The sequence below is a fragment of the Hyperolius riggenbachi genome, chromosome 7 (assembly GCF_040937935.1).
Source record: "Hyperolius riggenbachi isolate aHypRig1 chromosome 7, aHypRig1.pri, whole genome shotgun sequence".
Lineage (NCBI taxonomy): Eukaryota > Metazoa > Chordata > Amphibia > Anura > Hyperoliidae > Hyperolius > Hyperolius riggenbachi.
Genome location: NC_090652.1, coordinates 242081375 through 242105997, shown reverse-complemented (window position 1 = coordinate 242105997; position 24623 = coordinate 242081375). Strand labels below are relative to the sequence as shown.

The window sequence follows — 24623 nt, the reverse complement described above, 5'->3', positions numbered from 1 at the left end:
TTATTTATATCCTAAAATGATACATAATCTACAACAGACAGTGTCCATTCTCACTAGGCTGTTCAGTGTATCTGTTTTACACCGCCATTTAAACCTCTTGGGTTGCCACTTCTCTCGTCCCCAGGTACAAGCGCCACAATACCAATAGGAGCTCCCGCCAGAACCAGACAGCCAATTTTGGTGTAGAGCTGCATCTATGATTTGGATGCAACCATAGGCCGTAATGAGAATTATATCTTTAGCAGCTCTCAGTGACTAATTTGGGCACCAGTGATTGCTGGAGCTTAAGTTAGAAAAAAAAACAAGGTAATTAAGACGCAGGGTGAGCTGTCTTTCGTTTTCACCCTGCGCCGAATTTTGGCCATGGAAAGTTTAAATGTATGCCAACAGAATCATACTGCTGGGGCTCCCCACTGGACTGAAATAAGCCAATAGAAGGCCTTCCCCTCAGAGAGGATTCTCATTGGTCCACCGGGTAGTACCAAGAAGACGAACTTTATTTAACATTTTAGAGAAACTGCTGCATTTTTTGTAAAGTAAAAGAAGATATCCTTACATTTGTTCGTCTTAAGCATTTAAAAAAATAACTAAACCATAGGTAAGACCAGAAAAATTAAGACAAAGAAAAAAGACAAATGTCATTTATATCATGCTTTTCTCCTGGTGGACTCAAAGCACTAGAGCTGCAGTCAGACTTGGGAGGGTTAATTTTTCCCGCATATTGGTTTTACAACTCAACAGTTTAGGTTTTCTTCTACACAACTGGGATTAGATTATAATATACAGGGTGGGTCATTTATATCTATACACCTTAATAAAATGGGAATGGTTGGAGATATTAACTTCCTGTTTGTGGCACATTAGTATATGTGAGGGGGGGGACTTTTCGATGGGTGGTGACAATGGCGGCCATTTGAAGTCTGTCATTTTGAATCCAACTTTTGTTTTTTCAATAGGAAGAGGGTCATGTGACATCAAACTTATTGGGAATTTCACAAGAAAAACAATGGTGTGCTTGGTTTTAACGTAACTTTATTCTTTCATGAGTTATTTACAAGTTTCTCTTTGTTTACAGCCATTATTTATTTATTTATAAAATAAAGCGCCAACATATTACGCAGCGCTGACCATTGACATGTCACCGAGATTAACACGTGAGGAGTGGATAGAAATTGTGTTGATGTCTGGTGAACGCAGTAACTGGGTCATTGCAGCAGATTTCAATGCAAGACAGCCTACGAGACCACCCATCTCCCATGCTACAGTTAGCAAACAGCTTGCCAAGTTTTGGGAGACTGGTCCAGTGTTGGATTTGCCAAAATGTGGACGCATGAAATATGTCACTAATGAAGAAACATCAGTGGCTGTCCTAGATTCATTCAGCAAGAGCCCAAAGCGTAGCACTCGCCGCATGTCACTGGAGTGTGGCATTAGTCGAACATCTCTTCGGCGGATATTAGCTAGCTACTCACAAATGGAACTTTTACAAACTCCAGCTACTGCAGCATCTCAACGAGGATGACCCAGATCGGCGCACTGAATTTGCAGAATGGACAAAACAAAAATTGGAACAGGACCCTCAGTTTACACAGAAGATTTTCTTCAGTGATGAGGCAAACTTTTATGTGAATGGGTAAGTTAGCAAACAAAACCACCGCTATTGGTCTGACACTAACCCACATTGGATAGATCCCTCCAAGTCTGTTGGAACAAAAAAATTGATGGTACGGTGTGGTATATGGGGTACAAAGATAGTGGGGCCATTCTTCATCAATGGAAACCTCAAGGCCACTGGATATGTGAAATTGCTACAGGATGATGTGTTTCCTTCTTTATGCACTGAAGCTGGCACGTTCCCTGAGTTTTTCCAGCAAGATGGTGCACCACCACATTATGGGTGTCAGGTCCGAGCATTCCTAGATGAACAGTTACCTGGGAAGTGGATTGGTCGTCGTGGGCCAGACTTCAAAATGGCCACCATAGTCACCACCCATCTTGAAAAGTTTCCCCCCTCACATATACTAATGTGCCACAAATAGGAAGTTAATATCACCAACCATTCACATTTTATTAACGCTGTACAGTGGTTAAAATAGAATCACGTCTCTTCTAATGTCTCCAATGAACACCTGGCTCAAGGCAAAGCTATGTAAGATAAGCATAGAATTATGTAACTTACCTAGGGCAGTGATAGGAAAATGTGGCTCTCCAGCTGTTAAGGAACTACAAGTTCCACAATGCATTTGCCTTTATGAATCATGACTAAGGCTGTCAGACTCCTGCAATGCATTGTAGTTCCTTAAAGAGGAGCTGTCAGCTATACTATCTTAGAAAAAAACCCTGAGGTGGGGTTCTGACAATGCTATCTGCACACAGAGGCTGGGTCTGCCTCTACTGCCCAGCCTCTGTTGCTATACAGTTCCCCCTGCGCTCTGCTGGCCCCCATAAATCACAGCCACGCTGTTGACACGCAGCAGGCTGTGCTTACATCTGCAGGTGTCACTCTCGCCGCTCCCCCGCCTCCTGAATAGCTCCGCCCACTGCCCGCATCCCTTCCCTCCAATCAGCGGGGAGGGAAGGGATGCGGGCGGGGACCGGAGCTATGCAGGAGGCGGGGGAGTGGCAAGACTGACAGTACAGAGGTAAACACAGCCCGCTGCAACCTGCTGCGTGTCGACAGCGTTGCTGTGATTTATGTGGGACAGCAGAGCGCGGGGAGAACTTAGGGAGGATTGAAATAGCAACAGAGGCTGGGCAATATAAGCAGACCCAGCCTCTGTGTGCAGATAGCATTGTCAGAACCCCACCTCGGGTTCTCTTTAAGGGTGGCTATTTTGAAGCCAATCCTGATGTAATTTTCTCCCTTACTCTCCTCTGCCTGATTTGCCTGCCCTTTACTATAGAAAGTGCATTGTCTCAGCATGAGAAATATTGGCCAATGAGAGAGGAACAGAGAGGTGGGAGGGGAAAACAGGAGGGAAAGAGGCTTTAGCCAATCAGGCTGCAATAGTTAAGTCTGAGGGGAAGTAGAGAAGCAAAAAATGACAACCCAGCATGCCCTGCAGATTTCTTTTTGTGGGGTGGCAAATCTTGGACCTCTCAGGAAGCTGCTATGCAGGTTGGTCCGGAGCCCCGCAGAAGAGTGTTTTGTTACACATTATATATGATCTGCCTTGGCACATTAGGACAGTAGAAGTTAGAATATGAGACTTCCTGTCCTTACATCCTTTCCCAGTGTTAAGTTTCATGCAACAAAGGGGACACTTTGTCTTAAACGGTTCCCTTCCTTTATTTAGAACAAAGAATCAAGCCTGAAGCGACATAACACAATGCAGTTTACTGTGCGATTTAGGGAGATCACATGACATAACAGAGATTATGTCCAATCACAGGTACAGTGTGGCAACCGAGAACAGCAGAGTATCACTTCCCAGCTATTCACACTATAAGGTTACAGATATTATTGGCTTAAAACCTCATCCAAGCTAAATTTAGATTCAATAGCATACAATAATTATGAGATATCAACCAAATATATTGCCCGTACCAACCTAAACCAATATCAATATCATAGGCAACAATTAGAAAGCACAGGGTCCAAGATGATTCAACAATCTGAGTTGTGTGTGGTCATGTATTAGTCATGGAGAGAATCCGAAGATTAACTACAAAAGTTGTTCAGGTGATACCTTTAACTGTACAAGATTTATTTGCAAGCTGTCTAAACTTTGTTTCGTCTTCAGGCATGATTCAGAACATGGTTCTGATCCGGTTATGAAACATGCCTGACGAAAAAACTTAAAGCGGACCTGAAATATGTTTTTAAAAAAAATATATATTTCACTTACCTGGGCCTTCTGCCAGCCTTCCCGTGCCATCTCTGAATGATCCTCTGATCCCCCACCGCGGCTAACTTTCAGTATTGCCGACTTGCAAGTCGAGGGCCACTGCGCCTGCTCAGCCCTGCCGCACGCATCCTCATTCGCACTCTCATCGCTAAATTATGTCACGTTATTTAGCTACTCTCCAGTATTCATTTTAAAGCGGAATCCCATCCATACAAAATAACTGGTGCTACTCCTGCCTTTAACAGATTTCATGTTAAAGATAAAATAATTGCTTTCCAAAACCTTCAAATAATAAAAAAAAATACAATTATGGACTTTGCCAATACTGTCCCTACTTATTCTTGTTGCCTGTCTGTGATGCGGTTCCTGTTAGTATATTTTCTGATTTCCTGGTCAATAGCTGCGTCTGCTGAAAATCTAGCATGTATAGCAGCCCCCAATGCCTGTGCCAGCATTGAGCCTGTTGGAGTGATTTGGCCGATCGTTGGCCAAGAGCATTGTCCATCCCACTCACCCGTCTACTATGTGACGTCACTCCCATGCTGCTCTGTTGTCTCTCCCACAAAGCAACAGAACATGTTTCTAGCATCACCAGAGGGATCGGATCCCAACCTCCTCCAGGCGACATGCCTTGTACCTGTGTGGAGCTTTATTGCAATCCACAGCCAAAAGTCTAAGTTAGTAAGCATGCATCGCCCCAATCACAATGATGAGGTCAGTGTAGTTCCTGAGCACAGACACACCATTCAGCTATCTGCTGCAGGCACAACAATGGTATCAGGCAAAGTATTCCAATGTCTCCAAACTTTGGAAGGCAGCACAGCCATAACATGGAATATGTGTAAAAACTGTAGATTTGTTTTAGGACACTGCAGGAAACAAGTGCTTTACAGACACGCTGCTTGGCTATAGTCTACCAGTGTATACTGTTGTATGGGGAGGGGAGGAAGGACTCCAGGCGGTGCAACCATGTATGAGCACAATAGACTCGTCTGTCATGGGGCCACCATACACATGCTAGAATCTTGGCCGATGCGATTACCATGGATGAGAATTACGAAATGAAAGAGGTCTATATAGCTTAAAATTACTGACTAGCGAAGCCATTACTGTCAAGGAACCTTGTATCTTCCAAATGCATAACTAATGGCAGTATTTGCCATTCTATCTCGCCATCATTTTGAAAAACAACATTTTTAAAATCAAATAAACTGCCTTTTTTCAGTCTAGGCCAGCCTCAGCAGGATGAAGTCCCCTGAGCTCGGCAGAGAAACGCATTTCATTACCGGCGGTGTGATTGTCTGTGAACGCTTTTCGTACAGCAGACAAAGAGGCAGACAGCGCACACGGCTTCTAATAATGGCTTCATGATGATAGTGCTGAACAGGACTAGGAGAGTACAATCAGTTTGTTTCACCAACCTGTCTTTCTCATTCTGATTTCCCTTATCGCTCCCATTGTTGATAACAGCGAGTTCGTCCAGCAGTGATGTTGATTCTTTTGTGAACTTCTCAAATACCTGAAATGCAGTATTAAAAAAAAAATGAAACACATTAAACACATCAGGACTAGAATGAGTACAAAATGAATGAATGTATTCTACAATATGTGCCGCTCATTGTGACTGAAGATTAGACTTATCCGTGATGTACCACAAACTTTTAGGGCCAGATGCGGAATATAAAGCCTGGCACAGATACTGAAGAGTTGCCTACTTTTTCATGTCTGATAAGTAAACAATCCTGAGACACACATGCCAGCATACAACTATTAGGCTCTGTTCCCACTCAAGTGAAGAACTTTTTGTCCGTTTTCCGCTCCACAGTGAATGGCTTATAAGTAGGAGCCGTTTATACTTTAGGGATGATCTCCAACATTAATCACTGGTAATCTCGAGTGATTACTCGTGATTCAAATGAAGATTAATGACAGCAGCTGAGCTGCGGGATAGGAAGGGTTATTTACCCATAAATGTGCATCCTCCCCCCAACTCCATATAGGTTTATGCGTCCTAATAGCAGCGTTCTAAGCCTCGCTGCCGTCACTTCCTCTTTCAACCCGGAAGGAGGAAGTGACGGCAGCGAGGCTTGGAGATCATCCCTGCTTGTCACGCTGCAACAGATCTGTGGGTTCCATTGCAGTTAGCAGACCTCACTTCTGTGCAGTCCACGATAATCCAGGGCAGGCAGTTGCATTTCCCTATATAGCCTATGGGGATAATGTATCTGTCCCAGGCTACAGCCAGACTACGGAGTTGTGTAGGTTCGGCATCAGTGGAGAGATTCTTTCTATAGATTTTAGGCTTTCGTTGGGTGGTACTTTTTGCTAAGAATTATATTATTTTATATGCATTTTAAAGGGAATAAGCCATTATAGTTTGCTCAAAAATGTGCAACTGTAGATAAAACCCATACATTTTATTTTCCCATTTTGATAAAACCCACACATTTTATTTCCCCATTTTAACATTTAAATGATATCCCTAGTACAATGTATGGTGACAATATCTTACTTGGAAATAAAGGTGTATATTTTTGTGTTGCGTTTCTTTATTCTATATCAGTACGTACAAGCCCTTATTTGCAATTTACCCTCATGACATACAGTACATATTAAAAAAAAAAGTGCAGAGGATTTTAAGGACAGATAGGTCATCAGAATTGTTTAAAAGGAAATGAATACAGCAGCCTTCATATCCCTCTCATTACAATATCATTTTAAAACCCCATAGCGGTATAGGTGAACACTGCAGATAGTGCATTAGGTGTTCAATGCTGATGTATTTATGTTACTCACATTAATCACATAGCTAATGCTGCAACCTGATGATTTAAGCAAAGTAAAATTCTTGTGCGTGGGTCCACTTTAAAGGGATACTGTAGGGGGGTCAGGGGAAAATGAGTTAAAGTTACCCGGGGCTTGTAATGGTCTCCCACAGACATCCTGTGCCCGCGCAGCCACTTCCCAATGCTCCGGCCCCGCCTCCGGTTCACTTCTGGAATTTCAGACTTTAAAGTCTGAAAACCACTGCGCCTGCGTTGCCGTGTTCTAACTGCCGCTGATGTCACCAGGAGGGTATTGCGCATACCCAGTATGGTCTGTGCCTGCGCCGTAAGTTCCTGGTGACATCAGTGGGAGCGAGGACACGGCAACGCAGGCGCAGTGGTTTTCAGACTTTAAAGTCTGAAATTCCAGAAGTGAGCAGGAGGCGGGGCCGGAGCATCGGTGAGTGGCTGCACGGGCACAGGATGTCTGCGGGGGACCATTAGAAGTCCCAGGTAAGTTCAACTCATTTTCCCCCGACCCCCCTACAGTATCCCTTTAAATTGTCATTTAATCCAATTTGAAAATGAAGAGCTGAGTTTACAATGTCAATCAAGTTTCATTATTAATCAATTTGTTGGTTCTAGCAAGAGGAGGCATTAGTGGGAGAAAACCTTCCAGTCCATTACTTACTAGCCTTTTGTTCAGCCAGTCCATGTGATCATAGGTAAGGCTTCCTCCGAACTCTTCAGTGAGCTGGGAAGGTTCTATGTATCGCGTCAGCTTGTTTCCAGAGACCAGTATCACCTGTAACGAATAGTAAAATAAGGCATACATTCCATTGCTAAAAAAGGAAACCGAAGCAGGTAATTTGGCTGCCTGGTGGCTCTTTGGCAAAATGGGTGCTGATTAGGTACTGTGGCCCGATAGAAAGGGAGGGTTTAGCTGCAAAGGCGATGCTCATAACAATGAAGATTGCCAGGTGAGAAAACCTTCTTATAACTTATGAGGGGTGTGTAGTCACTTTATAGTATCATTACACTATTTATGTATAGTCTGGTCTTTACAGGTTGGAATGTTGTTGGAAATCCAAAAGTTATGACAATCAATAGAGACCAAAGCTAAATAATTATGGTTTAATCCTACCTAATAAGAAGCAAGTGTCTCTGCGTCCCATGTCCCTGTATGTGTCCTTTTTTGTTGTGCACATGTGCAGTGAGGGCCGCAGAGACACTAAGGAGACGCGGCTTGCAGGGGCCAGGAGGGGTGGGGCATGTGCGTGTGCAGCGGGTGTGCGCCTGGTTGTCAGACCTAACCCAATTTTTAAGACTCGTCTACTGATGGTTTTTAGTCTACTGATGGTTTGGTCAGTTGCATCAAGGGGGAATTCACTATTACCAAATGTTTTAGACCCGGTCTAAACCATTTGGCAATTAGGTGGGTAAAGCAAGGGGAAATTATCAAAAGATACAATTCACAAACCAGTAGCTATGACTGACATACTTCTCTCTTGATGAGCTCTCCTCAGCATGCAATTAAACTCCTGCATAATTAATTCAAAAGGTTCCATCCTCATCTAAAATACCTCACAGAATTACTTTACCAACAAGAAATCCGCTGGTCTAATCTCTGTCAGAAAAAGTGGGAGTGGCTACTCCTCGTTTGCCTTTGTAAATTGTGTAATTACTGAATGTTAGACCAGGTCTAAAACATTACAGCAAACCATCAGTAGACTAAAAGCTATCTGTAGACTAGTCTAAACTGCTTCGTGAAATTAAGCCATTGTGGTGAAACCCCTACCGGACAGTTTGCTGTCTGTGAACCTTGTTGCATTGTGGGAAAAATTGCTTTTTCCAACTGCCAAGCAAGCAGCATCTCCCTCTGTGCCTAGAACTCTCAGTAACAAACATTCCGTACAAATCCAATGGCAGAGCTAAAGATGTTACCACCAGTGATACATTTCAGAATGTAAATCAGCGAGAGGAAATGGGAAAACACTGACTAAATCTATAAAGAATTATAAACAATAAACAATTGTATGCATTATGCTATTTTCACTACAGTTCCTCTTTAAAATTACTGTCCAACCCTTTCCTAACAGAACTAGCAGTTATGTTTAGGAATTCAATAAAGCACAGTGTGCCAAAAATAACTCTGATGCCCCGCCTTCAGGTGTCACCGCAGGCATAGGTCTGGTTTGCCTGTGCCTAAAAACGGCCTTGTATGTATTGTTTGTAGAAAGGATCTTGCTTTAAGTATCCACCTACTGCACATGCCCCTCTGCCATGTTATCCCTTGTTTTAGTAGGTTTCCCCCGGATACTCCCAGTTTCCTCCCAGATCCCCAAAACATACTGGAAGGAGAGCTGCCTTCCCCAAACAGGATCTACAGTATGGTAAGGACAATGGATTTTAAGCTTTTTGGAGGGACACTTAAAGAGAACCGGAGGTGGTTTCTAAGAATGATATCCGCACACAGAGGCTGGGTCTGCCTATACAGCCCAGCCTCTGTTGCTATGTAGTGTCCCCCCTGCACTCTGCTATGCCCCCATAAATTACAGCCGTGCTGTCGACACGCAGTGTGTCGCAGTGGGCTGTGTTTACCTATGTAGTGTCACTCTAGCCGCTGCCCCGCCTCCTGCATAGCTCCGGTCCCCGCCTGCGTCCCTTCCCTCCAATCAGCGGGCAGGGAAGGGACGCAGGCGGGGACAGGAGCTATGCAGGAGGCAGGGGGAGTGGCGAGAGTGACACTACATAGGTAAACACAGCCCGCTGCGTGTCGACAGCGCGGCTGTGATTTGCTGTGATTTATGGGGGCATAGCAGAGAGCGGGGAAGGGGGGGGCTTGGGGCCCCCACCTCAGACTCTGTCTGCAATCCGCATTCATACACCCCCCCCACTTGGTTGCCGGTATACAGGTGGGAGCGTGTGACGTCACGCGCTCCCACGTGGGGTCGTGTGTATGTGGCTGGAGGATGGCACCTGGTGACAGTGGTGGAAAGAAAAGGGACGCACACCTTGTAGTGCAACTGCTGGTGCAGGACTCCTAGGCAGCATCAAAAGTATCCAAAGGAGACAGACTTTTAAGCCGCAAAAGTGCAGATTTATTGCTCCATCATACACATACAATGTTCATCTGGCTGGGTGGCCGACGATCGTTTCGGGGCCTTTGAGGTGTCCCATTTATCAAGGCATATTCAGGTATATGCTTTTCTGCCTATGCCTTGATAACGGGCACCCCTCAAAGGCCCCGAAACGATCGTCGGCCACCCAGCCAAATGAACATTGTAAGTGTATGATGGAGCAATAAATTTGCACTTTTGCTGCGTCTGTGTGCGGACTCCTCCTTTGGATACTTGGGGACAGTGGTGGACATGGACAGGTAACGTATATTACAGTGGGCACCGGGGGGCACATTTAACATTAGGGAGACAGCATCGCGGGTTCGTTGCTTGTCCCGATACCGCTCGCCGTTACTGTCGTGCGCCCAATCAACCACAGCGTCCCGACATCTTCCAGCATGCCCGATCGATACATGCGACCAGCATCACCGATTGGACATGCACTGCTTTTCATCCGATTTGATGATAAAGTATAAAAACGGATAATGGACCGGCCGCCAAGTCGCCAGATGTATGGCTACCTTAAAGGGATACTGTAAGGGGGGTCGGGGGAAAATTAGTTGAACTTAACCCGTGGCTTCTAATGGTCCCCCACAGACATCCTGTACCCGCGCAGCTGCTTACCGATGCTCCGGCCCAGCCTCCGGTTCACTTCTGGAATTTCAGACTTTAAAGTCGGAAAACCACTGCGCCTGCGTTGCCCTGTCCTCGCTTCCGCTGATGTCACCAGGAGCATACTGCGCAGGCACAGACCATACTGGGCCTGTGCAGTACGCTCCTGGTGACATCAGCGGGAACGAGGACACGGCAACGCAGGCGCAGTGGTTTTCAGACTTTAAAGTCTGAAATTCCAGAAGCGAATTGGAGGCGGGGCTGGAGCACCGGTGAATGGCTGTATGGGCACAGGACGTCTGCGGAAGACCATTAGAAGCCCCAGGTAAGTTCAACTCGTTTTCCCCCGACCCCCTTACAGTATCCCTTTAAGTGTATGGCCATCTTTAGTACAGTGAATTATTCAGTGTAAAGCACTGTGAAAGTGTCAGCACCATATAAATGCATGGTAATAAAAATGAGAGTCAGCTGTTTGAATGTGCCGTATGCTGCAAGGTTGGTAAATCCCAACACTGAGTGGACACAATTACAAGTCTTTGGCAGGCAAAATATTTCACAGACATGCATGAACTGTGTGATTAGCTCCAGCACCATCTGTTTTTAGTTCTTATTACGGTATTTATAAGAGGGATAAACCTACAGCATTAAGGATGGCCTTTCCCCGGCTTAGTGCAGGGACATTTAGACCAGTGGGTTAACATGCCGGCTATAAAGCTAATATGTTGGTTTTAGGATCTCTAAACTTGAACAGTGAGTGTCACAATGCATAAATATTTCAGTTTAAGAAATCTCTGGCTGTCAGCCATGGAATTTGATTAAAACCACAATATTGGATATGGATGGGAGGCCGATTCTTCATTCGCAGAAAATATCATCTAAATTCAAATTAATTTCATACTTTCACAGCTTGGTAGGTTTCAGTGACTCTGTGGGCTGCCCTAGACTGATAATTCTTTTTTTTTCCCACCATGAAGAAATATTTACATGTTTGATCTACAGATACAAATGGCAGGCAAAATAATTGCCAAGAGTAGGTCAACAAAATTAGACCAGTGAGATGAAGAAAAGCCGCACTAGGAAGGCAAACGTAAGTTATTCCATCCAGATGAAAAATGATTTAAAGGTCAAGTGCACTGAAAACTGATATGCAAATCTTGTTTTTCTGTGTGCAAGGCAAGCATGGCTCTGAAACTAACTGACAGCTTCCCTAACCAATTACAGAGGCGCAGGGACTGTACTACACAAATTTCCAAGGCCAGAGCAAGTTTCTTGATGGGGCCTGAGAGTGAGCGTGATATAGAGGCTGCCATATTTATTTCCTTTTACCATATTAGCAGCCACAGGGTAAAATTTGTCCTGCGGCTGGGGAAGGGTGCTTTCCCCAGCCTGGCAGGCTAGGCAGGGTATGCAGAGCGGCGCAGGGAACTTTTTTAGTTACCGGTTTTGGACACTGGACTGGCTTCTCCTCTTAATCCACCTACGCCGCTGCACTCCTGACATAATCTTCTGACTTCCGATCACATGTGATCTGGATATAAAAGGTAGTGTCAGAGGTGCAGTTCCACCCGCAGGCGGAAGAAGGTTGATGTAAGAGATGAAAGAGACTCTTCCATTACCCTCTCTTCCACCACTGGGTGGTGCTGCATTGCTGACACTATTCTCTTGAGCCCCGATCGCATGTAATAACGTGATTAGCAGTCAGAAGAGGATGCTGGGAGTGCAGTGCCACGGGTGGATGAAGAGGAGAAGCCGCTCCCTGCTCTGCATGACTTCAATCAAGAACAACGAGTTCTGCCAGCGGAAGTTAAAATCAGTGATGCATCTTCAAATGAAATATTTCATTTGAAGATGCTAATGGGTTAAACAATGCAAGTTGCCTGGCTGTCCCCCTGATCCTGGTCTCTAATACTTCTATCCATAGACCCTAAACAAGCATGCAGATCAAGTGCTCTGACTAAAGTCTGACTGGCTTAGCTGTATGCTTGTTTCAGGGTTGTGACCCAGACTCTACTGATGCCAGAAGATCAACAGGATTGGCGGGCAACTGGTATTGTTTAAAAGGAAATATGGTAGCCTCCATTTCTACTCTTGCCTCGGCTTCAGTTTAAAGGAGAACTCTAGCCAATTATCTTGCAATAGTGAGGGGAGTACAAACACTCTGAATAGGTACAAGGGAAAATAAAAGCAAACACACAATCCAAAGGAAATGCCCTATTTGCATGGAGTTAAAATATATTATTTTTATTAGGAATGTATTAAAGTATAAAGACAATGCTCACTATATCCACTATTATATACAATTAGTGCTGTAACACAGGCGCTTCTGGTGCTGCTTGTCAACTCAGGACACCAGCCTAGCATTGCTGCATAAAAACTGGAGTTTTCTCCAGTATAATTCAGGGTATTGCACAACCTCCTAAGAGTAGCTTATGCCAATACCCCTTGACATCTACAGTCTTATAGCCAGTTAGAGTGTTCATAAAGTTGCATGGCACCTCCAATACCCAACATTAGTCGCCCCAGAGGGCTTTGCTAGGGGGTTACAAAAAGACCCCGCTCTGAGGGACAGTTAAGTGACAAAACAATATACTTTGTACAGCGCTGCGGGGGATGTCGATGCTATATGAATACTAAATAATACTCAATGTGGTAACATGCCATAGTCCTGGCACTATTAAACTGTGCCTACAGATTGCTTTATTTCTTAGTGATGTGCAACACCTGGCAAAAATTATAATTTGTCTCTGGGGAGAAGTCCCCTAATGGAAATCAAAGATGCCGCTTTAACAGAATGCTGTACATTTCTGGCATTACAGTACTGCATTAGCCTGATGTTCGCTATCGTTGCTGTGCGCATGACTTACCCTCAAAATAATTACTGCCGAATGTAATCTTACCTTAGAGTCCTCTGCACACTCCAGACACCATGGAGAGCCATGAGGAAAAAATGTTGTCCCAAATGGGCAGAGTTTACCCTAGTCTGGCACACATTTGGCTCCACCCACCCACCCATAATTGAACTAGCAAAATTGCATGCACTGTGCAGTATCAAGTATCTCCGTCCGTCCACTGTTGCCACAGAAAGCAGTTAACACTGCAAAGGTTCATGGGACATAAAACCCCACCCACCTCCAAGATGGCATCATTTGAATGAAGAGCAGGGGTTCCGTGATCACGTGACCAGATCGATAATTATACATTATAGATAAGTGGCTACTTTAGCACAGCTTAACAGTATTGAAATAGATTAGCGGTTCTGCCATACTACATAAAGATTATTACTTATTTGGACTTATAAGCGGACCTAAACCCAGGACCTCCTCTCTGCTCTAAAAGATAAGAAACAGCCTAATAACCTTTACAGAAAAAATGTCTGTTACTGCACACAAAACTCCTACTGCAGTGTAGTTACTTCCTAGTTCCATGGGAGCACAGAAATGGTTAACCCCCGTGTTTACATATAGCCTGTCTAAACAGCACAAACTTCACCACAGATCAGACGGAGCTGAGAGCTCAAATTACACTGGCTCATTACTAGCAGATAAGGGAGAATTAGACAGGCAGTTTTCTATAAATACAAACAGGCTGAGTGTCCCTATGTTTTCCTTCTCTCCTGTGGAAGAGTTTAGATCCTCTTTGACTTAACAGGGGTTTGTGTCTGGCATGTTAGCACAGCAATGCTTGACTCGTTTGATTTGATGTAATAATAAAATTGTGATCTTTTTGAAAACACAGCAAAGCCATCAGAGAAGCTGCAGCAGGAATTCACTGTCAATTTCTGATCTTGCCATCAGTCGCTGCAAAAACTTAAAATTATCCTGCCGCTTCAGGAAGCCTGCATTGGAATCGGCTTATATCCATGAAAGCAGGTTGGACGGGAGCAGTAAATAAATATACTCCGTGCCATGACTCAAACTAATAGGATTAGAGAGTTTAAAGGAATCGAATAGTTCAAACGGCAGCCAACTTGACCTATTTTATGTGGCGGATAATTTTCGTCTTGTATATATACATCACGGACATTCCAAAGGAACTAGCCCGGAGTCTGTTAACCATCAACAATTCGTTATAGGCTGCATAAAAAACCCACTAAATAAAGCCATCGCTTTATTATTAAATCTTCTCTATACTGAGCTGCTGCCCAGAATCCGTCATAAGGGTGGAAATCAATTTACAATACAAGTGTTCCAATGACAATGTAACAGGGCGTGTTACTTTGCATGTAGTGGTGAATCAGATAATTAAGTGGCTGATAAACGCTCACCAACAGATAAAAGGTGGCTGATGAGTTCATACATTTCAGTAATTGGCTCGCTTTAAAATCAGCCTATCATCAAGTTACAAATTGCAGCTGTGAGCAATTGCTGATGAACTGTTTAATCAACTTACTGGTCTGTTTTACAGCTCTCTGTATGCAGAGCTATGCTTGAGTCATTATTTATACATAATCAGATGGCAGCTAATCAGCATTTCCTCCCCCCTAAAATTGTGATTATCCTCCTTGTGTTTTACCTTCCTTAACTACTCAAGGACCATGGTGATTGAAATCTACGCCCTGTTTTGGTGGTTACCTGGTTGGCAGGGCGTAGATTTCAAACACTGCCGCAGCGCGCATCTGCCGTTTCCGTCGCTCCCCGCCGATCTCGTCACTAAATCCCAACGTCTCTCGCCGCAGCTCACTTGCTCTGTCTGTCTCTATGACGGCAGAGCCATGTAAGCCGGTCAGGAAACGATTTCATTGGCTCCTAGCTGTGTCTATCAATGTAAGCCGCTCCCATAGGCTTACATTAATAGACACGGTCAGGAGCCAATGAAAGCGGCTCCTGACCGGCTTACATGACTCTGCCGTCATAGAGACGGCAGAGTGGATGTCAGGAGGATCCCAGCGTGCGGCGGTGATGGCAGGTATGTGCGGCGATTTGTCGGGATTCCGTCGGTATTGTACCATCGGACGTCCTCCGGGTTGTACTGCGCAGGCTCAGTAGTACTGAGCCTGCGCAGTACAGCCCGGAGGACATCCGATGACGTCACGGCGCACAAGTGACACGCCCTTTGGAGTGCAGAAGAAGCCCGACCTGGCAGCCGGCCTGGCCAGGTCGGGCTCACCACCGGAGACCACCGGGAGCGGCGCCGAAGGCACCTCCTGCCTGCCACGGGCTGGAGGAAGCCCCAGGTAAGTGGATTTGGATTTTTATTTTTTTTATACAGTCCCTGAACCTTCCCTTTAAGGTGGCAGAGACCGCTGGTACTTAAGTGGTTAAAGTGTAACTGTCAAGCATAAAATCAAAAATCGATTATTTTTATGTGGTAAAGTAATAAGGATGCTAACCAGGAAATCCAAGTCAAAAATCAGTCTTACTTTTCTTCTCCATAGAACATCATTCCCCAGTTTGTCTGGCTCTTATTTGGTACATGTGCTGCAGAAAGGAAGTTGCAGGGCATGCTGGGTTTTCTTTTTTTTCTTCTTTACTTTCCCGTCAGACATAACTAACGCAGCCGGATAGGCTGAAGCCTCTTCCCCTCCAGTTCTCCCCTCCCACACCACTTTTCCTCTCTGATTGGCCAATATTTCTCATGCTGAGACAATGCACTTTCTACACTAAGCTGGGTGGGAGTGTTTGCAGCCTGGGAGGGGGCAGGCAATGATACACAGAGTAAAGGAGGAAAATTATGTCAGGATTGGCTTCAAGATAGACCCAGTTAAAATGGAAAAGGATTTTTTTTTAAACTATAGAAAAATCACTAATATCAAAATGTGGACAGTGCAATACATATGTTATGTAAGTAGAGCAAGTATTTATCTACTTATGTATGTGTTTTTTTCTGAGATACAGTGGCATGCGAAAGTTTGGGCAACCTTGTTAATCATCGTAATTTTCCTGTATAAATCTTGGTTGTTCCGATAAAAAAGGTCACTTAAATATATCATATAGGAGACACACACAGTGATATTTGAGAAGTGAAATTAAGTTTATTGGATTTACAGAAAGTGCGCAATAATTGTTTAACCACCTTAGCGGTATGGACGAGCTCAGCTCGTCCATTACCGCCGCAGTGGATTGCTCAGCCCCTGGTGGGTCTTTGACAATTTTTTTTTTAAAACACGCAGCTAGCACTTTGCTAGCTGCGCGTTTCACTCGATCGCCGCCGATCCGTGCCGCGAAAGAGGGCCCCCCCGACCCATTGCACAGCCTGGCCAATCACCGCCAGGCTGCGCTAAGGGGTGGATCGGGACCCCCCCTGACGTCATGACATCATTCCGATCGTCGCCATGGCGACGAGGGAAACCCTAACAAGAAATCCCGTTCAGAGCGGGATTTCCTGATGGGTATGATCGCCGGCAGCGATTGGAGGGGTGGGAGGGATGCCGCAGGGAGGGGGGAATCATGTAGTTAGCGCTAGGCTAGCTACATGATAAAAAAAAGAAAAAGAAAATAAAGTGAAAAAACCCACCAGCGTCCGAGCGCCGCAAAACAATCAAACGCCAGGGTGGTTAAATAAAATTAGGCAGGTGCATAAATGTTGGCACGGTTGTCATTTTATTGATTCCAAAACCTTTAGAACTAATTTTTGGAACTCAAATTTGCTTGGTAAGCTCAGTGACCCCTGACCTACATACACAGGTGAATTCAATGATGAGAAAGTATTTAAGGGGGTCGATTGTAAGTTTCCCTCCTCTTAATTTTCTATGAAGAGTAGCAACATAGGGGTCTTAAAACAACTCTCAAATGACCTGAAGACAAAGATTGTTCACCAACATGGTTTAGGATAAGGATGCAGAAAGCTGTCTCAGAGACTCAGAGATTTCAGCTGTCGGTTTCCACAGTTAGGAACATATTGAGGAAATGGAAGACCACAGGCTCACTTCAAGTTAAGGCTCGAAGTGGCAGACCAAGAAAATTATAGGATAGACAGAAGCGACGAATGGTGAGAACAGAGTCAACCCACAGACCAGCACCAAAGACCTGCAACATCATCTTTACACTTTACACAAGGAGATGCTGTATGTGAGAGTGATGCAAAGGAAGCCCACAGCACAGATAGAGCCGCTTGAGGTATGCTAAAACACATTTGGACATGCCAGCTTCATTTTGGAATAAGGTGCTGTGGACTGTTCAGTTATTTGGGCATAACAAGGGGCGTTATGCATGGAGGAAAAAAACCCCAGCATTCCAAGAAAAACACCTGCTACCTACAGTAAAATCTGGTTGTGGTTCCATCATGGTGTGGGGCTGAATAGCTAGTGCAGGGACTGGGAATCTTGTCAAAGTTGAGGGACAAATGGATTCCACTCAGTATCAGCAGATTCTGGAGACCAATGTCCAGGAATCAGTGACAAAGCTGAAGCTGCGCCAAGGCTGGATCTTTCAACAAGACGACGACCCTAAACACTGCTGAAAATCCACTAAGGTATTCATGCAGAGGAACAAGTACAACGTTCTAGAATGGCCATCTCAGTCCCCAAACCTGTATATAATTGAAAATCTGTGGTGCAAGTTAAAGAGAGCTGTCCGCTTATGATAACAGAGGGTCTGCAAATAGCAAGGGAGCCACTGATCGTCTGCCCTGAGGTCGGATATTCAACTAAGGTAATTCACTTTTTTTCTTTGATTCACCTCGTAAGTCCTTTAAACAATTATTGTGCACTCTCTGTAAATCCAATAAAATTAATTTCACTTCTTAAATATCACTGTGCGTGTCTCCTATATGATATATTTAACTGAAATTTTTTATCGTAACAAACAATGATTTATACAGGAAAATCATGACGATTAACAAGGTTGCCAAAACTTTCGCATCCCACTGTAGTATGGCTGACAGCCCCTCTTTAAAGAAAACCTGTAACAAAAACAACCTCCCCTGGGGGGTACTCACCTCGGATGGGGGAAGCCTCCGGATCCTATTGAGGCTTCCCCCGTCCTCCTCGGTCCCACAGCGGCGATCAATCTCCCCGAACTGCGAGGATGTAAATATGTACCTTACCGGCTCCAGCGCAGGCACAAGTCTCCTGCGCAGTAGAGCGGACCCGACAAGGATTGACTATTTTCGCCTATCTCCGTGCGGAGAGCCGCAACAGCGCACCCGCTGAAGCCAGGAAAGAGAAATAAACCAGCGCTTAGCGCTTGTCAGGCTTGTCGAGGGAGGATTGCCGGACACTTCAGGGGAGCCAGCGCTGGATTGCCTGCAGCTACAGGGAAGGGGGAAGCCTCATAGGGACCCTGAGGCTTCCCCCTCCTGAGGCGAGTACCCCCCAGGGGAACTTTTTTTTGTTACAGGTTCTTTTTAAAGCAGTCCCTACCAATTTCTGCAGGTTCTATCTTATAGCGGAGTGGGAAGACTCTGTCCCATGCTAAGAAGTGCGCACACAGAACAAGCAAGCTAAGGCCCGCTTTCAATGCAGGTAATGTCTAAAACGTGGATGTCAAACTCAATCACATAAGCGGCTTAACTCCAAAAATGTAGTCTAAGTCGTGGGCCAAATTGTTTATTAAGATTTAACATTTATTGAAGAGTATTAAGCTAAGTGGCGTAACTACAGTATAGTGAACATGAGAGGCCTGCTCCTCGTCTTCTGCAGAGTAGCGCAGTGGAGCAAGTTTCATATTTTCAGTAGACAGGCATCAAGATGAAATGTGGCTCAAGGCAGGATACCAAGTGTTTCCATCCCCTTAGTTTTTTTGGCAAGCTGTCACACAAGGGGGTTTGGATGCCAAGAAGGGGTCCCAGCATAATTTTGCTTGTCACCTCAAACTGACAATGTTTTAACCACAAACACTGCTGTGCTCCTCTGGTTGGGAAGGCAGTGTGCAGTTAGGTATTTTGCTACTCACAATGATGGACAATGGAAGCACTTGAGGGCTACATAAAATGATAAGAGTGGCTGCATTCGGTCTGTGGGCCTTGGGTTTACGCCTGTGGGCCTTGGGTTTACACCTGTGGTCTAAAAGTTGGCTTTACAAACACACATGACCACCACTCTTTACATCAGCATGCAAATATTTAGGATATTTCTTTTTCTTCCTTTGGTACTATTTTCAAGGGGAATTTATCTGGTTGATAACATATTTGACTGGCATTGCATTGGCATTAAAGTAGACCTGAAGTCTAAAACTAAGTCAGTGTATATGAAATGCCCCTCCAAGCTACTATGACTTACAACAGTTAACAGAATCATATACTGCACAGAGGACCAGATGCCTTTCAGTGTTATGGCCCATACTCATGGGCTACAATTGTCGCCGCAACATGCGGTGCGCGCGTGTTGCGGCAACAGGTCGCCCGTGAGTATGCGGCGTTGCACGGGCGCGCACCCCAAACTGTCGCCCGTCGCTGATTTTGCCAGGCGATTGGCGCGGTCAATCGCCTGGCGACAATCGCCGCAACTGTCGCTAGTCCGCGTGAGTACGCGGACTAGCGACAGCAACAGAATTGTAAATAGACGGCGCTTCCGGCGGGGGGGAGGGACAACAGCGACAGCTTCCGCCGCATCAGTTGGCAGGTCCCTCCGCCGTGTGTATGCGGAGGGACCTGGCGACGAGCTGTCGCCGGCATGTCGCGCACACGCTCCCGTGTGCTAGCGACATGCCAAACAGTTACCCGTGAGTATGGGCCATTACACCACAAAACCTTCAATAAAAATACCAACGCATTTCTCTACTCTTGCACTGTGATGCTGGGACGCCAGAGGTTGGCAGGTGTCACTTTTTCAGTAAGCCCATATGTTCTGGTCATGGAAGGAAAGACCCTCCCACTCTGAATCTAAAATGCAGGGGAGTAAATGGTCGGCACTCCAGTCAAAAGTAAACTGTCTTTATTGTTGCATATCACAATATTCCAATGTTACGAGACAATGGCCTCTATTCACAAAACCTTTCATAAATTACTTCCTTTCTTTTAGCACATTTAGAAGCAAAATAATCACGCAAAGTAAGTAGTTCCTGATTAACCTCATTTCAATATTACTCTTCTTACATTAATTATAATTTTGCTCTTTTGGAGCTTAAAAATGTAACATAGATAAGGTGAAAACAGAGGAAAACAGGTGAAAAAGCTGTGTGGATCATGCCCATTGTCTGCTGCTGACACCCACCATGCGTGCACATCAAGCTTTCTCTCCAGGAGTGCACATTTGCTTTGGCATTATGGTCCTTGAAAAAGAGACACATCGTTGTCTCCAAACACTGGAATAGGCAGCAATAAAAACAGTTTACTTTTGATTGGTGTGCCAACCATTTACTCTTCTGATCTAGTGGCTATCCAGTTACCATCGGTCTGAGCACCCAGAACTATATGGGCCACGCTCTATCTATGATGTGCATCACTTGCCCTAATGCCGATCTAAAATGCAGGGCACGGGCGCAATTTCAGGAATGTTAAAGAATAATGTTGTGCTAGCCCCGGCGCTAATGTAATCAGGCTGCAAAATGAATAATAACCCTCTAGCTGAGGTGATCCTGAGTCACAGTATAAGTGACTACATTAGCTTTGGGCTACAACATTTTCTTTGACTATCATTCAGGGCCACAGGACCGGTCCCCGCCTCCTAGCAGCTCATATTATTCCATTTGGGCTGTGCTGCTGTTTTATACTTTCAGGAATGTTGTTGATGGTGGCCACAGTGTTTATGCACCCAGCAGGTGTTGCCAAGGCAGTATGAAGACACCCAAGCCTAGCGCATAATGCACTGAGCCCTTATGGATGTGCATTATACTCTGAAGCAGTAAGTGCTAGGCTATGTTAATTTAATGGCAGTGATACTTGGCCTAAAGAAGTGAGCTGTACATGCTCATGAAACACATTGCCATAGTGCAAATACATTTCTTCTTCTTACTCTTTATCCGTGTTATCCCTTGAGGAAAGCCACTTAATTCCCATTTTTAAAAAGTTTAACTCATTTTATTTCCTCCTGGGTGCATCTTCCCCTACTGTGTCTATCACCCTCGAAAAGAGGGCGGCCTCCTGCCTACTGGCTCCAGTCGACAAAAGATCAACCAAAGTACAGTGGTGATCCCTGTACCCAAGGGCAATTATTCACCCACAGCGCTATACTGGTTGGTTGCCCTCTATAGAAACCTCATCTTGTGAATTCTCCCTTTACTATCTTATCTACAACTTACTGGAAAATATTACACCATCTGGGCTGCCATTGTCTGTTTATTTTCAAGGTACAACTATCCATCTCTCAAGTCATTAACAGAACGAGTTCACATGGCTTACCGGTACATCTCCATTGCTGTGTATTTATTTTACAAAAAAAAAAAAAAAAACCTTTTCAGGTGCAAATTAGATTTTAAAACTGATCTTTCACAATCTGATCCTTTAAGCCCTGATTTTTCTTTTTAGGTTTTACTATTAGGGTCAGTCCACACTTCAATCAGAATGCGTGTCCTTCCTTCCTGTGTGTTTCTATTGGATAAAGCTTTATACCGGTAGTTGGTATAGATAACTGCCATTAATGTTATCAATGTTTATTCAAAATGTAAACTTTACTGTGATACCTACATGATGCCTACAGAGGCTGGATCTGCCTATACAGCCCAGCCTCTGTTGCTATCCTAAACCCCCCTAAGGTCCCCCTGCACTCTGCAATCCCTCATAAATCACAGCCGCGCTGCTGACAAACAGCTTGTCAGAGCTGGCTGTGTTTATCTCTATAGTGTCAGTCTGCTGCTCTCCCTGCCTCCTGCAGAACTCTGGTCCCCGCCTGCATCCCTTCCCTCTCTGCTGATTGGAGGGAAGGGACAGGGGAAGGGACAGGGGCAGGGACCGGAGCTATGCAGGAGGTGGGGGAGCAGCTGAGACTGACACTACAGATGTAAACACAGCCTCACAGCACGGCTGTGATTTATGAGGGATTGCAGAGTGCAGGGGGACCTTAGTGGGGTTTGGGATAGCAACAGAGGCTGGGCTGTATAGGCAGATCCAGCCTCTGTATGCAGATAACATTCTTTAAACACACCTCGGGTTCTCTTTAAACTCTAATAAAAATTATTGAAACCTAAAAAAAAACAAATAAAAAAACAAAAACAAAATTATTTAAAGGACAACCAAGGTGACGTGACATAATAAGATAGACATGTGTATGTACAGTGCCAACCACACAGATAACTAGGCTCTGTTCCTTTTTTTCTTTCTTTGCCTGAAAAAAGTTAAACATCAGGTATGCAAGTGACCGTTTCTATCCGGTTCCGGACCAGGTCGGACTATAACATAAGCCTCACTGATAAGTCAACGTCATAAAACACTTTCCTGTCAGTAAATGACTTCTGAGAGCAGGAAAGAGATAAAAAGGGTAAATTCATAGATCTGAACTCTGGCATACTTCAATTAAGGTGCCATTGAGCAGAGACATTAAAACAGTAAAAACTTGAAAATTAGATTTAAATATAAAATAAAACTGTGGGGTATCTAAAAAAAAAATCATTTTTAGGAGAAGTAGGACACATGCAATTGTTTATTCTCATTAGCTTATTTTCACATCGGATGTCCTTTAACAAAACATTAAAAAAAAAATTAAAAAAAATATATGGCATGCATGACACGTACCATTCACAAAGAATGCCGGGGTTTTAAATAAGAACAGTCTTGGACTGCATGCTTTGAGTTAGCTGTATACTTAATACTACTGAACACAAATCAGAAAGCTAAGCACTGTCTTTCATTTTGAAAAAGATGGTTTATTACGATGCAGAAAATCACATAGTCCTGTAGGATATACCTCAAATCCCAGTCGATCCTTCTCCTTCCAGAAGCAGAAGTGCGTCACTTTCTTATCCCAGAACTCATCGGGCTTCACAACGCAAACTAGAGACACTTCAGCTGGTACAACATTCTGCAAGAAAACATACAAAGGGATGCAGTGCTTTAATAGTTCACAATGTTTTCCACAGTATAACTGGAATCCTGCATAAAAGTATTCCAAGTAAAACTTGAAATATTGCCCACTGCAGACACTCAAGCTCCAGCTGGCCTTTTTCTAGGGTCGTTCAGGAGATAAAAATCTGTGTCATTTTGTTTCTTACTCTTTTTGTTCTGAACTCTATTACTCTAAAGGTGGCCATACACTGGTCGATTTGTCATCAGATTCGACCAACAGATAGATCCGTCTCTGATCGAACGTATCTGATCGAATCTGATCAGAGAGGGATTGTATGGCCACCTTTACTGCAAACAGATTGTGAATCGATTTCAGCCTGAAACCGATCACAATCTGTGGAGCTGCCACCCCCCCCTGCATACATTACCTGTTCCGGCCGGTGCAAGTCCCCGCTGTCTTCTTCTCCGCTCCGGCTCCGCTCCGGCTACTGAACTTCCTGTCCGGGGGGAAGTTTAAACAGTAGAGGGCGCGCTACTGTTTAAACTTCCTGCCGGGACAGGAAGTTCTGTGTAGCTGCAGGAACGGTCTGGAGCCCGAAGCGGAGAAGAAGACCAGGGGACTCGCGCCGGCCTGAACAGGTAATGTATACCGGCTGTATTGCGTCGGTCGTCGGGCATTCAAACGCCGCTAACGACGCACTGCAGACCCGCCGGCGACCGAGAAAAATCTTCCGCACGGATGGGTCGACGGGAATCGGTGGGAACGATCGACTTTGGACGGAAATCGACCGTTCTGTCAGCGGTGTGCGCGGCGATTTCACAGCCGTTTCGATCACTGTGATCGAAACGGCTGTATATCGGCGGGAAAATCGTGAGGTGTATGGGCCTCTTAAAACAGGCAATTCTAATTTTATAATTTTATGAAGAATGTATACAGTGCAAAATAGAGTACTGTACACTGAACAATTCACAACAGTAAAGAATTAGGCACATGCTAGAGTTTTCACCTGAAATAATAGTTTGCCATCCTAAAGGGTTAACATTTTTCTATTGTGAATAGATGTGTCTCCTAATGTCTGTGATCGCCACTTCTGTAATCCATAGAGTAGAGCAGATCCCATTTGGCCAACCACTATTATAGTTTCCTCCATAAGCTTAAGTGGGACATCGCCTATTGTACCTACACCATAAAGCTGGCCACTAACGGTCCAATTTCTAGCGAAAAATCGTTCGAGCGATCAGAAATTCTGATCGGAAAAAAAATCGTTCACTACACCATCAACTAACCAATCATTGCTTCCTATCTATCACAACCACCAAGAAAATTGACATTTGACATTTGTTTCACTCATTCATAATCGATTGTGTCCACCAATGGAGATTATTTACAACCAATCCGATCAGAATTTCTGATCGCTCGAACGATTTTTCACTAGAAATTGGACAGTTAGTGGCCAGCTTAA

At 44.6% G+C, this 24623-nt stretch overlaps 1 protein-coding gene across 1 annotated transcript in view; it reads right to left on the bottom strand.

Annotated features, from left to right (window-relative positions):
- SESTD1 (SEC14 and spectrin domain containing 1) overlaps positions 1 to 24623 on the bottom strand; it is a 203110-nt gene that overhangs the window by 55565 nt on the left and 122922 nt on the right. Inside the window, exons 5-7 of the mRNA XM_068245429.1 lie at positions 23063 to 23176; positions 7305 to 7418; positions 5270 to 5367 (exon numbers count right to left, since the gene is read on the bottom strand). Of these exons, the coding sequence (XP_068101530.1) occupies positions 5270 to 5367; positions 7305 to 7418; positions 23063 to 23176 (326 nt within the window). The remainder of the gene's footprint in view (positions 1 to 5269; positions 5368 to 7304; positions 7419 to 23062; positions 23177 to 24623) is intronic.